The 18,398-nt window shown below is 34.0% G+C and overlaps 1 protein-coding gene across 2 annotated transcripts in view; it reads right to left on the bottom strand.

The window, feature by feature from the left end:
- Positions 1 to 10,970: 10,970 nt before the first annotated feature.
- The window catches only part of LOC133195432 (uncharacterized), a 466,395-nt gene continuing 458,967 nt past the window's right edge, over positions 10,971 to 18,398 (bottom strand). The window contains exons 1-2 of one of the 2 annotated variants that reach the window (XM_061331272.1): positions 17,781 to 17,878; positions 10,971 to 13,353 (exon numbers count right to left, since the gene is read on the bottom strand). In XM_061331272.1, coding sequence (XP_061187256.1) covers positions 11,675 to 13,353; positions 17,781 to 17,793 — 1,692 coding nt within the window. In that variant the 5' untranslated portion in view covers positions 17,794 to 17,878 and the 3' untranslated portion in view covers positions 10,971 to 11,674. Of the gene's footprint in view, positions 13,354 to 17,780; positions 17,879 to 18,398 lie in introns of those variants that run through there. The other variant, XM_061331273.1, reaches the window with a different exon arrangement.

The raw sequence follows: 18,398 nt of genomic DNA, 5'->3' as shown, positions 1-18,398 counted from the left end.
AAGTGACATGTTATTTATTACCGGTATATATAATTATATATAAATTGGTCTTTGTTTAAAATAAGGCAAACTTCCTTAGGGAAGGACTTTTATGAAACACTTTTAAATCATGTATTTGTGTTTACAGATAAATCTTCCATGTTTAAAATAGAATTTCCTTTGTACTTTCCACTGTACAGAGTTTTGTGTTTCGGGATTCACACATAAGGAGTGATTGTTACATGTACTCATGAAAAAAGGAGAAAATGTGAGGCTGGACCAGGAATCTAACCCAGGACCTCTATATCAATAATCAGGTCCTCTACCAACTGTACTACCCAGGCCAATATCCATGGCCCAAACCACTACATTCCTCCCTCCTTAAATTGTCTTTGCCCTCGAAGACACAGCCCAAGTTCTTATTAGCCCCTGGCAGCTAAACTTTCACCTGCAAGTCCAGGAGGTGGTCAATGGCACTAAATTATGTAACAGGAAAGGAGAAAATGTATGGCTGGACAGGAATCAGATCTGGGACCCCTGCATCACTAGTCAGGCCCTCTACCACCTGAGCTATCTGAGACAATGTATGACTGGACAAGGAATTGAACCCGGGACCCTTAATGTTTCACTAGTCAGGCCCTCTACCACCTGAGCTATCCTGGTTGATAATTACAACCCAAACCACTTTACTCACAGTTTTTAACTTTTCTACTACCCTCCCCTAAAGCTCAATGTCATAGAGATATTCTAATCCAGTTTCCCCCAAAAATTGTACAATAACAAAGCATACAAAAAAAAAACCCACACAAAGGTCAACGTTCAGATACCCTTGGTGGGCAGTATCTTGGACATTTTAGTCTGAGTGTAAGCACAATACCTTGCTAATGTCTATAATACTTAATGATTCATGGCATTCATTTATTCCTATCAGGGATGTCAGAGTCCGAGTTCTTGTTTTGGGGGGAGATAAAACATTTTATTTACATTTGCAGGTGTCTTTCTTTATATGACAGTACTAATTAAATTTACTTTCAATTTTCAATGACATGCAGTTGGTCACATGATCAGACTTTCTTGTGTATAGAAAGCAAACCATGAGCCATTTGGAAAGTTACGATTGTGACGTCACATGATGTTGTAGGTACGTTATATTGCATTTCAATAACAAAGTCTAAATAGTGCCTATTTTTCCTTTTTACACAAATAAAAGTAAAATATAAATATATGAAATAAAATATCATTTTTTAGAATTTCATTGGAATATGACATGAAGTTGGTACGTGATCAAATCTTCTATAACACCCTTCGGGCGTTATAGGATATAATCATGTGACCAACTTATATATCCCAATGAAACAGTTACTCTAAAAATGATATCTTATTTCTTAAATGATTCATGGCATTCATATAATCCTGTCAGGGATGTCAGAGTCTGAGCTCTTGTTTTGGGGGAGATAAAACATTTTAGGTGGGAGGAATATTATGGTCATTGACCCAATATCTCAAATGGTCCTGGAGCACCCGTCTGTTTCAGGGGGTCTGGCTTCACATACTGTTCTGATCTGTTTATACTCCCCTCCCCCATTTGTTCCACATCATCTCACTATTTGAGTTAAGCGTTAAATGCCGATAACTGCTAGCCAATCTTGAAACCTTGAGGTCCCTATATCATCTCATTTACATAATATATACAAGGGATTTTCTAGTATATTGCGGTATGCTGACAAAAAATATCGTATTGCAATACCAGGGCTCTCATACCACTTTTTGGGACTGGGGCCGGGGCCATAAAAATTGGGAAAATTAGCGACCTTTTGGGTAATTTTGGGGAAATCATAACTAGACATTATGCATTAAATTTATGATATATTGAGTTTCTGTGGTTGTTATGAACTAAGTTTCTGTTTTGTAATGCAGAAAAATATGAATTACAAGTTTAGTAACTATATATCTTACTAAATGTTCTTTAATATTTGGGGAAGTGACAGATTGGGAAAATTAACACATTCAATTGGGAAAAAAGGTGCCTTTTTTGAATTGGGAATGGGGCCTTTGAACGGCCCCAAATATAGAGAATCGAGAGCCCTGAATACGTTTTTGTAATACCGATATACCAGCAAAATGCTTGGACTCAGGAATTCTATCATGATAAAATATAATGAAAAGTTGTCAGAAAGGTTTGCAATCGTGCCAAACAGTAAGATAACAGCTGTTGTATGGGTGTATTTAGTTGTATAACTGTAATTCAGTCAACAAGATATCTTTTATTGGTTATTTATCATAGTTATGTACATTCTACATGTAAAATGAAATTAAAATAATAAGAATATACCATTTAAATTTTTGTTGAAAAATATTGCAATACATATTGCAATACATATACAATTAAAAATATTGCAATATATCACAATACAAAATCTCTAGTCAATACCCAGCCCTAGGTCTGAATAGACTATAATGGGGGTCTGGAAATTTTCAGAAAAATGTTACAAAAATCTGCATTCTGAGAGCTAATACAGAGGTCATTTCTAGAAGTATCATAAATAAATATATTTTAAATGTTGCATGTATGTTAAATCAGGATATTTTTTGCGGGGAATTTTGACATTTTTTCCGAAGGGGAAGTACCCTTTACAGGTAGTTAAAATAGAATTGTTAAGTCCCTGATATACCTTTAAGTTATTTATTTTAGTCAGATAATGATAAATGAACTTGGTTGTAAAGCCTGATACTAATACCTTGTCTTAGCACTTAGACTTTCACACATACTTCTGTATTGCTGTTTTTATATTAGGGCTGTGCAAATTTGTACTTACCGGTATATAATGGAAAAAAAAAATAAGAAATCCATGACTACTGTAGGTGGTTGAGCATGACAGTACTATTAATAAGTCAAAAGCAGTCAAATACTATCAATAAGTCAAAAGCAGTCAAATACTATTACATTGTAATAAGTCAAAAGCAGTCAAATACTATTAATAAGTCAAAAGCAGTCAAATACTATTAAGGACATACGCAACGTACCTTACCTACTGATAATTTTTCGAGATATTCTTAATTTAAGATTATAGTGCTATCAGATGTTTGTAGACAAAAAATCAGCATGCATTACCAGAGGTTTTGAAAAGATATCAATTGATGAACATTCTTGTATAATTCAAAGAAAAATATACAAAAATTACTAAGCATATATTCTAGATGTTTTGTTTATCAAAACTTGTTTTAGAAGAAGTGTACAATAGCATATATAGACATTAAAATGTAGCACACAGTTCCTTTAAGTATTGGAACTCTTCAACTCCAAGGAAAAAGACAATAAAGTTCAAACTACGTTGCGTATGTCCTTAATAAGTCAAAAGCAGTCAAATACTATCAATAAGTCAAAAGCAGTCAAATACTATTAATAAGTCAAAAGCAGTCAAATACTATTAATAAGTCAAAAGCAGTCAATACTATCAATAAGTCAAAAGCAGTCAAATACTATTAATAAGTCAAAAGCAGTCAAATACTATCAATAAGTCAAAAGCAGTCAAATACTATTAATAAGTCAAAAGCAGTCAAATACTATTAATAAGTCAAAAGCAGTCAAATACTATTAATAAGTCAAAAGCAGTCAAATATTATTAATAAGTCAAAAGCAGTCAAATACTATCAATAAGTCAAAAGCAGTCAAATACTATTAATAAGTCAAAAGCAGTCAAATACTATTAATAAGTCAAAAGCAGTCAATACTATTAATAAGTCAAAAGCAGTCAAATACTATTAATAAGTCAAAAGCAGTTAAATACTATCAATAAGTCAAAAGCAGTCAAATACTATCAATAAGTCAAAAGCAGTCAAATACTATCAATAAGTCAAAAGCAGTCAAATACTATTAATAAGTCAAAAGCAGTCAAATACTATTAATAAGTCAAAAGCAGTCAAATAGCTAAAGTAAACATTCTTTTTTTGTGGGAAAGTGGGGGATGGGGGAAGGGGCTACACATCATTATCATGATTATATGTTACCCCTCTTTTCATTGGGTGGTCAAGGACATGAAGCCACAATCCACACACATAAAATGCCTGATCACTGCAGAGAGTAGGGACAGTTATAAAAAAAAGATTTGCTTAATACAACTCATACATGTGATTCTTCCGACGGGAGACAAATCTCCCGATATTTCACCCCCCTTCCGCCCCTCCCGATTAATTTTTAAATCTTCCGTGTTTTAAAATTCTTCAAATTAAATATTATTTGCAATATTTTTTTGATCGTGTTGCATATAATTGCTCAGAATGAAAAGAAATTGAGATAACAATGCCAGTGCAATAAATTTTCACAGCGGTAGGCTTCGTAGGAATCAACATGAGGTCGTATAATTATGTTGTAAAAATAAGTGATCTTTCAACTTGACAAAAGAACATTGATGTTTATTACTGAATGCAAAACATTGTAATTAGTTTCTAAAATACCCAGTTGCCATCTTCTAATGCTGCTTTGGTCATTAAAAGATACAGTTATAATGTAGGTCACACTCTAGTTAAAAATAGATCATACTACAGGGTGTTACTAAAATATACCTGACTCTAATTTGTTAATTTTTTAGAGGGTACTTTTTTCATCTGACATATTCTTTTTAAAAACAAATTACTGACATAGAATTTGTTACATAAAATCTAGCTATGTTTTACTTCACTTACTAGTTGATATATCAATACTAAATCAAAAATAAAATTTTATCCAATGTTTTAATGATGCTTTTAACTCTTAATTAATTTACTAGGAAATGAGTTGATTTCATTTTGAATACTCTATTTCACTTCATTTGAATAAAAACTTTATATCATTTTTTCTTAAAACTAGACAACAACTTTATAAAATAAAATTTGTAAAGTAATAAACTGGGAGAGGGTATTTTTTCCTGAATTTTGGGGGTTGGATGGTCTTTGCGATTTGAAAAAATGTCGATAAAAAATCTCCAGCTTTGAGACCCAAACTCCAGCTGAAAAATTTCAAATCTCCAGTTGTGATTTTTCAGTTCTGTCACATGTATGACAACTTGATCTCCTTTTCCTGATTAGTAACTATCTTGATGAAACGTACCACTTATTGTAGTCTTCAACATATTATGTCCATGATTTCAACAATTAAAATGTACACAGTATGAGGCCTGTGAGGTCAAAATTTATACAAATATAATATGTTATTACTACAGGAGATGCCTCAAGTTAGCCCGTTACTCCTGCAAAAGATGCCTTAAGTCAGCCTGTTATTTCTGCAGGAGATGCCTTGAGTTAGCCTGTTAGCGGGTAATGTTAATTTTTTTCTGTAATATCTGCAGCGTTAATTCTCATACTAACAAACAGAGACACTTTATTGTTTTTTCAGTAAAACTTGCTTAAAGTGAAGTACATGTATATGTAAGCATAAATTAATTTTAAGTGTGTTCATTATAATAAACATTTAAAGTAGTATTTAGAGGATGAAATATTCTATAACTATTATTGATATCATATGTACCTCACTGTACGATTCATTGATCTTAGAGCCACTGCTCAGAAATCTATACAGATGACAGGCTTAGCAATGTTTACTGATTGATAAACCACCAAGGTTTTCTTAAGAAATTCAGTGGATGTAAATATATGAATATAACGGTGACAGCAAAAGGGTTAAGTTTTAAACATCATTGACAGTTTACAATTTTCAATATTTTAGACATATTTGCATCATTTACAACCAAGATTGGTCCAAAATATACATATCAAATTGGGCATCCATTTTTTTTTTAATTGTTTGTGGCATCTGTCCTTCATTTTCATGAATAAAGCGTACCCAAGTGCACTGAATTTACTTAAAATATGGACTGTACATTATCAAAAATGAGCAATTCATTGACTTTTGACATAAAAAAAAAAATAACTCCACATAAGAACAGCTGTTGAATTTCAATAATTTATCTATTTAATTATATGTTTCATGGCTAAACACTTGTGGATCAATGTTGTCAAAACATTTTTATCTGGCTTAATGTGATGCATCTGTTAGTCTGTTACAAAGCCTCAAAATCTATCCACTTTATTACAAATTCAGTATTTTAAAAAAGGATATAGAGAGGAAAATGGTTATTACTCTGACAAGGATTTCAACATCTCCTTTAAAAGTCAGCTTCTTACAAATTCTACAGTAATTACAATGCAGGCCCGTAGGAAGCAATTTCAGTTTGGGGGGGGGGGGGGCACAGCCACACATTTTCAGTTGAGGGGGCACTATCAACTACCAAAAATTTCTTGACAAGCAGAAAAAAAAGTCATCAGACGTTTTTATTGAGGGGGCACAAGCATATAGTAATCTATATATCGGCAAAAATTATTGGGGGGGGCACGCCCTCCCCCTCCCCCCCCCCCCCCGGTTCCTACGGCCATGCAATGATCCTAATTGCTCGTAATGATATAATCTATCATTTGATCACATTTTGTCTAACAAGTTTCATATCATTTGTCAGTTCATTACTTGTATACTAAATTGACCAAACACCACAGAGCTACTTGATCAATAAATTCATAGGGACCATGGCAGGTGTGACCTGTCAACAGGGGATGCTTACTCCTCCTAGTCCTAGGCACCAGATCCCACCTCTGGTGTTTCCAGGGGTCCATCATAGTATTTGCCCAGTTCACGATTCGTTTTGTTTAATATATTTATTAGGCTGATCACCGTTCACAAATGTAAAACTCGTAAATACCTCAGTGTAATACTTCGCATTCCATCTAACAGAGGAAATTCGAAACAAAAACACTCCCTTTTTAATACTGTACACAACACTAATTTTCCACAATTCAAATTAAACAAACTATTACCTCAAAAGTCTGCCCGGTGCCAAGAGCCCAATTCTTCTCAGTTTTTACTGAATAACGCCAAGTCGGCGTACCTTATTGCGAAATGCATTCACGGATAAAATTGAAGAGTGCGGGAAAAAAATTCAATGGTTGGACTGTTCCATTATAAAATGAGGGGTGTCATTTATCATTGAACACGGAAGCAATGGCAAGATCAGGGTTACTCAGGTATTTCTCACAATAACTCAGGTCTATACACGTAACTTTACTGATACGTGATTCAAAGTTTTTTGGGTTTTTTTTTCTTATTTATTTTATTTTATTTTTTTTTTTTTTTTTTTTTTTAATCGCTTATCCCAAGGGCGATCGACACCCCTTAAAAATGTTTATTTAAAATAAATTAAATGACCATGTCCCACCAATATCATCATCATATAATTTATTTTAAAACGAGGGCCCGCGGGTACTCCTCCCACACTAAACCCGGTGATAGGCCTGCTAGCTGTCTGAGAGTGTATTATATATCTAGATACGAAGATGATTTTTTAAATTATCTCTTTATACTTGCATGTTTAGAATGATTTAATTTTTATTTATTTATTTATTTCACTTCTTTCTTTCCTACATAAATATTCTTAGTTTATATATTTATTCAATAATGTAATCTGTGTAACGAATGACCAGGAATCTAAACTAGGTCTTCAGAATTTTTTTTTATCAAAGTCCTTTTATACATATCCATAAAATATATACTTTCATTATACCATCTAATTCAATAGTGTGCATTTGCAGCATTAAAAGATCATTAGATTTCATGGCGGGGGGGGGGGGGGGGGGTCTCACTGAAGATCGATCTGCTCAGCAAAGGCATATGCGCGTAATTATAAGTGACTATATACATGTAGGTGAGATGTAGGACTTGCCTTGGAAGAAAGGTTGCTAAAAATATCTTTAAATATTTACTTGTATGTCCGAATTTTGGATGATTTGTACAAGTGAGCAACGGTATTTTCATAAAGGAACGATTCAAACTAAAACTTGACAATGGGAGTAGTTTAGATTAATTTATGTTTCTTTTCCTAGAAATAGTCTATTTTTATTTCCTTCACGCACAATTTTTCCGCAAATTAGATGAAAATATATTGATTTATTTTGTTAACAAGGAAAAGGAAACACTGAAAAATTGGGAATAATGTACCTTATATATGAATATATATTTTCGAGATTTTTTTTTAAATTTATTTTTTGCATTGTATCTCTTCGCTTAAAGATCGCGGTTCTTCATCTTTTTTGTTTACTTTTTATATACAATTTTTTTATTATGAATTTTTTGCGACCGTCATCATTTTTTTTTCTTCTAAATTTTCCCTTTCTCTGCATGCCTTCATTTTCTTCCATGATCGCACGGACGTCCGGAAATTTAAATATATTATTCTGGATTTTCTATATTAGAATTTTTTTTCTTCCCTTTTATTATTTTTCCTTAATTTAAATTTTAAATCAACTGTTCTTTTCTCTCGTCATTTCTTGGTTTTCAAACGCCAAACATCAAATAATATATTTTCTCTGATACATTTCCGAGACATTTCATTCTCATAAAAATTTGAAGAAGTAATTTGTTCTTATAATTATTTATATTTTATCATGTTTATATAACTTCACGTATGGGAGTAAAGCATTCCAGAGTTACCTCTCTTTGGTGATATTCAAACTATTAGGTATTATTCACATGCGACATGTCAGTATGATTTATGGTTTTATCATATTTTCAGGGTTATTTCCCCTACTTTCTATTAATATCTAATTCTATATATACCTATCCGCTACATATATATATAACAATTTTATCATTACAATTACATTGTATTAATAAAATGAATAAAAGGTGAAGAAAACGAACAGTGATCGATCTAAAAAAAATCTGTTAACAATATAATTCTGTAAAGAGAGCATAAAACACAGACCCCTTGAGATTCCAGAGGTGGGATCAGGTGCCTAGGAGGAGTAAGCATCCCATGTCGACCGGTCACGCCCACCGTGAGCCCTATGTATTGATCAGGTAGACAGCAAATTCCGTAGTCAAATTCAGTATAAAAACAAAAGCCTAACAATGCACGTCAGCCGAAATACGACAAAACGAAACACACTCCACTGTGAATATATCTAAATGAACCCTGAATATCACAACCGCTTACATTAGACAACAATTTCCGTTATTTCCTTATTCAGACGCAAATTTGCTCGGCAAGTTATATTGATTAAAGCTATATATGACATCATACAAAGGCGAGTTTCGAATTACAGGTAAATAACATGAATCAAATCCTTGTCGATATTGCTAATGTACTGTTCGACCTCTATTTTTATTCATTTATTTATTTATTTATATATTTATTTATTTATTTTGTGGCATAATAATAAGCAAAAAAAAAAAAAAAAAAACAAACAAACAAAAACAAACCAAAAATCAACAAACAATCAAACAAAAAACTCTGAGAAACTTTAAGAGAGAACTAATTTCGGTTTTTTTTTCTTTAAATATGATTTTTTTTCTTACAGAAATAGTTATTCATAGAAACTTAATTCAAATAAGTTTTATTGTACAACGTAAGCCAAAATTTGAGAATGCAGGACACAGAAAAGTTTATAAAAATGTAGTTATCTTTCTACGGTAACGTTATCTTTCTTATACAGAGTTATCTCTCATTTTTAAAGTGAAGTTACCTATACTGTATCTCATCTGTTGAGGCGTGTCTCTTATATGAGAGTTTTCTGTCTTATGCAGAGTTATCTTTCTTTGTAGAGTGATCTCTATAAGGTAGAGTTTAATCGCCTTATAAAGAGATAGGTCTCTTATGAAGAATTACCTTTAAAGTAAAGGTTACTCTATGCCCATATTTATAAAGGTTCTTTTGTAGTAGTGTGCCTTATAAGAGTTATCTCTCTTATGTACAGTTAATAATCTTTCTTATATAGAGTTATCTATCTCATATAGAGCTATCTCTCTTGTGTAGAGTTATCTCTCTTATGTAGAGTTATCTCTCTTGTGTAGAGATATCTCTATTATATATAACTATTTCTCTTATGTAGAGTTATCTCTCTCATACAGAGTTATCTCTCTTATGTATTGTTACCTCTTGTGTAGAGTTATCTGTCTTTTGTAGAGTTATCTCTCTCTTTCTAGAGTTATCCCTTATGTAGAGTTATCTCTCTGATGTACAGTTATTTCTCTTACGTATAATTATTTCTCTTGTGCAGAGTTATCTCTTTTATATCTAACCACTCCCTTATGTAGAGTTATCTCATTTGTGTAGAGTCATCTCCCTTATGTAGAGTTATCTTTCTTGTGTAGAGTTATCTCTCTTATGTAGAATTTTCTCTCTTATGTCAAGATATCTCTCTTCTGTAGAGTTGGGCCATCTTTAAAATAATGTTTGATTGCCCTCTCCTGACTCAGGATAAAAAAAAAGGGGCTTTTAGGTAGATGGGAATTTTTTCCCAGAGAATTTTCAAAATCTATTAAAATTGAAGGTATTTATAAACTTAAAAATAGTTGTTGTTGGGATGAACAAGTGAATGAATAAAAAAGAATAATTGTTTCCTGGAGGTTAAAAAGTTTTGAGTCGGGCCATTTTTAGCCAAACAAACATTTTTTAAAGATGACCTTATCTCTCCTATGTAGAGTTATCTCTCTTATATAGAGTTATTCCTCCTTTGTAGAGGAGAATGCCACTTTAAGGACAACCTCTTATCTGAGTTTGAAATACAGAAGTCAGAATTCAAAATTGAAAATGTTGGGAAGTAAAATCATGGCCTCATTGGAAACCTCTGCTTGGGTTTCTTAAATTCCTTCTTAGGATCGCTAAGTCGAGAGAATTTCTTGTCCTTAATAGAGATTTGTCATTTATCCATATGTCCTTAAAATATGGCATAATATGCTGTCATTAGGTGTGCAAAGAACAAATAGATTATACAAGAAAAAGGCAGCTTTAAGATTTAAGATTTTATTAAGACATACCTGCCATACTAATTTTTACTGAAATGTACTAAATTTACCGAATAAATTCCGCCTTCAATATTGCTAAAAAAAATTATAGCATAACGATTAAGGTAGCTCCCTACTCGAATGACATCATCATTAGTAATAATTTTTGCAATGGATTAAATATGTATTATGATCATAATTGGAGAATAATTTAATTAATGTAGGTCTTGTTATTGAAACATATTACTTCAGAAAATATCTACTTACTTCATTTGTTTCCTTTGAAAAACAATCGTATTTATTTATGTTTTCAAAAGAAAATGCAAAGTTATTTAGTTGCACTCACAGAGGGCGCAATAGTAGTTCATACATGAACCATACGCTAGCCTAATCCCCACATACGCTAGCCTAATCCCCACATAGGGAAATCCAGCATAAACATTTGATGCTAGGTACCAAAGTTTCGACTTCGCACCAAACTTGATACTTTTTGATATGGTGTTGTTTTTGTCATCTCTTGAAATAACTGTTAATTAACTTGTCTTATCTGGATGTTAGTTTATTCAAAAATTTTGTTTATTACAAAGAAATTGTATTTGGTCTCAGTAAACTCAATTGTTAAAATGTTGTCAAATCCGGAAGTTGTCTAATCCAGCAAATTGCTGTTTACTAATATAAAATTTAAAATTTTGCTTTCATGATGTTTTCCAAAGAAATCTAAATTATGACGATATATATGCCAATATTTTAAACATTCCTTGCGGTGCAAATTTTGACAGAAATCGCTTTTTAACTTGATGATATTATAAGCGAATGATGAGTCTTTAAATCTATCGAGAGTTGCCTCCCTTATCAGAGGATCAAATGAACTTTAATTCACAGAGGGCGCTAAACAAGGTATTTCAGCACCTGTAAAGATTCCTCCTCTTTAATCCATATACAATCATTTATATCAATACAACCTATGTCTATATCTCTCTCATTTCCAGACTTCAAACTGAGGCGGAATTGTTTTAACAAAACCCCTTCAGTATTTATAACCCTTACATTATTCACGTCTCCTGGGCGAAAACAAACAAGGTTTCCAAACCGGTCACAGTCTATTCCCCGAATCCCCTTCAAATCATGTTTCAATTCTATCTGGTTTAAGAATTCCCCCTTTAAACTCATTATCCAGATACAGGCAGTGTCTTTGATAAAGACTCTCTCGTCATCATCCGTCACTATCCGCTCAATGTCTCTCGTGATCTGGGCGACTTTATTTATAGTTTTTCCACTCGTAGACAGATGTAACACCTCGCCTCTTCCGATAGAGTTCCGAATGCCGACGAGAACATTTCCACGTTTGGTAGAAGCTAGAGGCCCTATTTCGACAGTCGGAGAAAGGCGGGAAAAGGTAGTGATGTTAAAGTTCAAGGACACCTTCTGGATGACTGCTGACCTGTCTATCCCGTATCCGTTGCTACACAGGACATCACCAGTTGTCAGTACAGCTAGGTGAACGGCGCTCTGTGACATCTTCAGACATCGAATTATGTTTCCAAAACTGTCCACCAGACGAAGCATTCTGTCTTCCGAAGCTACCCACATCCTACCATCGTCATATCCGGCCACCGACCAAATATATTTACATCCGGGTATTGTGATCGATACGTCCACGTGAATATCATCTCTGAAAACAGGATTGTCACTATCGACTTCAAAGGAACTTGCTGTCTGCAGACTGAAAAGATCAGTTTTCATGATCTTTGTGAGGACTTTGATCAGAATGCCCCTATGTTCATCCCCTTCCCGTAATAACCTAAGCATCGGAAGTTTTGGAAGATCTAGGGTAAGGTCTTCCCGGAGGTTGTTGCATTCCGTTTCAATTTTGATTTTCAGGTCTGACAGGTCGTGGTCACTACACTGATCTAACTCATGTCCCAGAACCTGTACCTGGTACTGGAGGCGATCTTTGAAATCGTAGGCCTTTTTGTGCTGTTTATCCATTGAAATGATATCGTTACTTCGCTTCTGTTCCACTGTATCGTGTATCTCTTTATGAAGCCTCTCCAGTTCCGTTGATAAACTTTCGAAAACTTCATCGACTTCCCTCAGTTTCTGGTTTACCCAATCGTCATACGTTTCTTCGTGTGACGTCAGAGTTTTTAGCGTGTCAGAAATGGCATGGGCTTCTTTCGATTTCGAATTTAGCAACAGGTAAAGATTTTCTCTGACGATTTTAGTGTGTTCATTAAGCGCTAGAAAATCGTGGGATTTGTGAGTCGTGGTGAGACATGAAACACAAATCTCTTTGTTGCAGCTGCGGCACTGAAATTGGCAAGCTTGCGCATGCTCAGAGCAATTAGTGTGAACAGTGGATTGCTTTTTAGGAGCGATCAGACTCTCACTGATCGGCAAAATCACGTGACTTTTACAAAGCGGGATTTTTGTGTGGGTGCGCTTACACTGTACACACATATTATTGACGCAATCACGGCAGAACCATTTGACGTTAACTTCCGCTTCACAGAAATCACACACCGTTTGAATAGCCACTTGTTTGGACAATGACATTTTGAAGTCACCTGTAAGAAAAGAAATAAGTATATTAGTGAATGCATTTGTGAATGATCTCGAATGCAAATCAAATATAGCTCCTTGAGGTTGTTGTTGTTGTTTGTTGTTTAACGTCCCTCTCGAGAATTTTTCACTCATATGGAGACGCCACCACTTGCCGGTGGAGAGCTGCAAATTTTGACCTATACTCGGCACTCAGGGCCATTGAGCAATGAGGGATTTTTTTCGTGCCAGTGCCCTCGTGTACTGCGACACGGACCTAGGTTTATACGGTCTCATCCGAAGGACCGGTCTCCACGTCCCACATTGGGATTCCTTGAGTTTAATGTAAATAAAACTCTTTCTACAAATTTTGGGAAAAAATGAAATGACTTAAAATGCGGTCTTGTTCTGCATGTTCTGTTGATATTATAGTAACGGTCCTAACGTTTGCTTTGTTAATGACTTATATTAAAAAAAGTAGGGATGAAAATATGTAACCGGTCAACCGATTACTCGGTCGGAACGATGGTAATCGGTTAGAAAATCTATAATCGGTTAGTGCATGTAGTGGGAAAAAGTAAAATATATCTCTGGATTGAGATCGCAGGGTAATTGGACGATTTGTGAAGTGTTAATTACTACTGTTTTCAAAAACACCTTTGTCGTTACCCCGACTGTCCTATTATTCTTTAATGATATTAAAAAAATCACTGTTGAGCACTGTGAATTGATATAACTTTCTGCACTTATCTATTAAATTATATTATTAGACGTGTACAAATATTGTAAATTAAGTGAAAGTTCAGACAAAGTTTCGATTACTAGTATGGTGACAATTCAGAACGAATGTGACAACTGCTGTGATAAATTTTCAATGTCTGATTTCTCAGGAAAATTTTCATGGTTTTCTTAATTTTTTTTTGTCTATTGAAATTGAAATAGATGTACGTTTAGTTTCCTGATCAAGATAAACAGAATGTATAAAAAAAATTCTAATGTCTTTTTTTAGTCTTCTTGTGTATTTGAATAGAGCTGCGTGGGAAAAAATATTGTCAAGAAATTGGAATTTTGATACGATTAACCTGTCAATCGGTCGGAACGTTTTGCGGTTAGCGATAAGCAATTTTGTATTCGATTGCCATCCCTAATAGAAATTATTCTCTCTTTAAACATTTACCGTCACGGTAGCTATGTATGTAGAGCGCTCGCTCCGTTATCGGAAGATCGTGGGTTCGAACCCCGGCCGCGACTGACCTAAGTCAATAAAAAAAGGAAGCAACTGCTCCTTCGCCAAGCGCTCGGCACTTTGAAGTGAAAGTTTCGAGTTCTTTGGATGAGACCTTAAAACCGAGGCAGGCGTTGGCACGATAAAGAACCCTCACTGCTCAGTGGCCCTGAGCGCCAAGTAAAGGTCAAAATTTGAAGCCCTTCACCGGTATATGGTGACGTCTCTATATGAGTGAAAAATTCTCGAATGAGACGTAAAACAACATACAATCAATCAATTCTTCAACGTTATACCTTCAACCTAGCTTCGTTTAGCTGTTTAGTGCACTAATTATGTACAATTTATGTGTAACGAGGGCCTAAGCAAGTCTTCCATCAGGGGGCGCGCTAAAAGCCGTAAGAAGCTTGTGTAACATGACTAAAAGCTTTTGAAATGTAAATTTATAACTGATTTAATGTGTAAATAACATGAAAAATTTCCTTCTCGACGTTTTTGACTGCAGTTCATGTTTATTTATATACAATGAAGGAAGTAAAATAATTACAAGGCGAATTAGTGAATGGATCTGAGAAGAACAGCGATCAACATGGAGGAAATTGCTCCTGTCGCATACATGTACAAATGTACATATATACTATACGCTTGTATATTCGACAATGGTCTGTATTATGTCCATGCAGTGAGACATTTTTATGGTTCGAAATAGGGGTTGCATTGTTATTTTATTCGTGCTTGACGCGTCTATATGTCAAAAATTTTGAACTGACTGCTTATTATACTTGAATCATAGAAGCTTAATGGCAAAACTTGATTTAAAATCAAATTCAAACCTAAATTTGCAAATCTCTATTGTGGTTATCAAGTAAAGTTTAACATAACTTTAATTTTAAAGCAACAGAGGCAGAACCTTAAGAGACTATGAATGGGGGAGGGGAGGGGCAGAGCTGCAACTGGATAAGGGGTCACTATTACAACATATTACAAATAAATAATTGCATTTAACTCGTATATTTTGCTGGGGGTTGGAGGAGAGGGGATTCATACTCCAAGTCCCCATGAACCCGTCTTCTAACATCAAATAATTTTCTAGTAATTTGTGTTTGCTTTTGTTGTTTTGTGATTAATGGCACTTTTAAGTATATAAATAAATATTTAATGCTTGTTTTTACCGAGCACCAATTATATTTTACTTTTTTTTCCCATTTTCAAATAATTTTGTTTATCGCAGTGATCATTATCTGGTTTTCGTTTGCGAAGAATTTATAGGAAAAGATCTATTATATATCTAATACTCCAGATGGTTTAAAGGCAATCAGCGCAACACTGAATATATAGCGACTAACTTTAGTTCCGGCATATTGTAAACCCTTAATGATACAATTAGAATTCCAACTATAAATGCAATGCCTGCATAAGTATTTATTAGTTTCTATTTCCCGACTCAAATTGTATTTTGATACGACCACTTGTACATTGTTTAGGGTGAAGGTCAAAATGATGAAAAGTTTAACAAACCCACATAAGCATAGGTATCATCTTGACGAAGGGGTACATGGTGTTTAAAAGATAGATATTTAAGCATTGAATCATTATTTTTTGAAAGATAGTCTTTAAAGTTACATAGTGAGGCAATATCATGTGCTTCTTTTAAAATAATTGTATCATAAAGCTAAAGATTTATTAGAAATATGAATAAGGCGAAGTTTTGAGATCTCAACTGCACGGTAAAAGCAAGAAAAGACTGCAAAATGTAAGTGCCGAAAAAAGAAAAGTCGTATCGATCTATGGCGTGATTGTATCGTCAATGTCAAGGTCATGTGTCTTTTATTTTTAGCGTGAAACTAGTAAACAACATTGAATTGGAGCAATCAAAAGTGTGGAATAAGTTCTGATCATTTTAAAGATTATATCAAAATTCTCGGTCATTCGACATTTATATCTATGGAATTGACACCATGGTAACTTCTTCAACTTTTCTGCGCATGCGTACCTTAAAGAGGAAGAAGTGAAGCAATATTTTAGTGTTGGGGCAAACTAAAATTATCTTTACTTATATTTTTCTCCAAAAAATTAGATTTTTTAGGTTCTGAAACCTGTAATTTTCTGAAACCTAATACTTTCAAGAATTGAATAAAATTTGCATGTGTCTTGCAAGAATACTACTTTTGTCAATTTTCCCGTTTGTCCGTCACGGTGTTTCTTTAAATTGTTTACAATGATTGTCTAATACGTACGCTCATTTTCGACACTATATTAATGAGCTCTATACGTTGACGCAAAAGTGACGGTCTTGGGCTCCCTGCAAATCAATGATGATTTGTTCCTATATTAATTGACGCTATAATGATGGGTTCCGTACACTGGCTTTACAGTGATTGGTTCCCTACGATGACGCTTTAATGACTGGTTTCTAAAATGACGCTTTAATGATGGATTCCATAAAATGACGCTATAATGATGGGTTTCCTTACTAAAACCACTCTTTAATGATGAGCTCCTTAAAATGAAGCTATAATGATTTGTTCCATAGCTAAATGAGGCTATAATGATAGGTTTCTTTCAAAAACACAAAAATTAATGGACTCCCTACATTGATGCAATAATGATAGGTTCGCTACATTGACGCTATATAATGATGGGTTCCCTAGCTAATTTGTTTTCTACATTGAATCACTGGCAACTGCTCTTTTCTCTGCTTATACTCTGTAGTAACGGAGAGGTGTCAGAGTCGTTGATTACTTTGATGCTATGTGGTATTACAATTCTACTAATACCTTGGACTTTCAGTAGGCGTTGACGTGTTTAGATTTACGTCACACAGAAATGTCACGTGGATTGTATATCTTACACCAGACCAAGCGTTAGAAGAGGAAAATCGGGTAAATTTCATTGAATTTTAGTAGGTGGAAACTTTGTTTCCTACGATCAAAAGGTTAAGCTTACGCCATCTCGTTATTGCCTGCAATAGTTGAAAATCCAAGCCATCGGTACAAATGTACTAACTTTTGCGCCCCTTTATTAATGCAATAATCTGCTGCGTTAGGTTTACCTTTGAAAAGCGATTTACAGTCAAGATTTGGTCACCTGAACAAGAGTGAAAGCAAACATATCCCGTAAATGGAGGGCGCTGACAAGAAACTTCAATCGATTCCAGAAACATACACTGTGCATGTTTAAGGCTGAAAAAATAAATAAACAAAAAATAGAAAGAGCCAGTTTTCTTACCTATAGCAGGCATAAAATAAAACGGAAGATTAGTCCGTACATCTCAACATTTCACATTCTGTCGTAGAAACGATCGAAATGATACGTTTCCTAAATTTAGCTGATTCTGAGAAGTCATGTGACTTGGTCTGTAAACGTTCCGTCTTCCTGGTCAAAGTTTGATCACGTGATCAAGTGAGTAGAATATGGCTAGATATCAACATCCCTATACTGACAAAGCAGGGCATGGGAAATTCTAATCATAGTTCACATGCACTTAATTGTCTCCTGAAACTGAATTCGCGATAACACTTTAATTTTTTTTTTTCCAAGAATAAAATATTTTAAAATTATACACGCTTACACTTTCAATAAGGAAACAATAAAAACTACAATTATTGTAGCGGCGGAGAACGGGAAGTGAAAAATTAGATCTGACAGGGATAAAATATATGTCAGTTTCCTTCTTTTTTTTAACCCAGTCTTGAGAAATTACTAATATACTTTAACTAAGAATGTTTTATATTTTTGCGTTCTTGTAAAATACAAATGAATTGAAATTTTCACCATAAATTATTCATGTTAAGAATTTCATTTAGAAAATTGAGTCAAACGTTACGATTTCTTTAAATAATAAGT

Source organism: Saccostrea echinata, unplaced genomic scaffold (assembly GCF_033153115.1).
Source record: "Saccostrea echinata isolate AGI-Se365-2 ecotype Australia unplaced genomic scaffold, CSIRO_AGI_Sech_v1 ptg000029l, whole genome shotgun sequence".
In the NCBI taxonomy this organism is placed as follows: Eukaryota; Metazoa; Mollusca; class Bivalvia; order Ostreida; family Ostreidae; genus Saccostrea; species Saccostrea echinata.
Note: the sequence above shows the minus strand (reverse complement) of the source record. Positions and strands in the feature narration are given on the sequence as shown.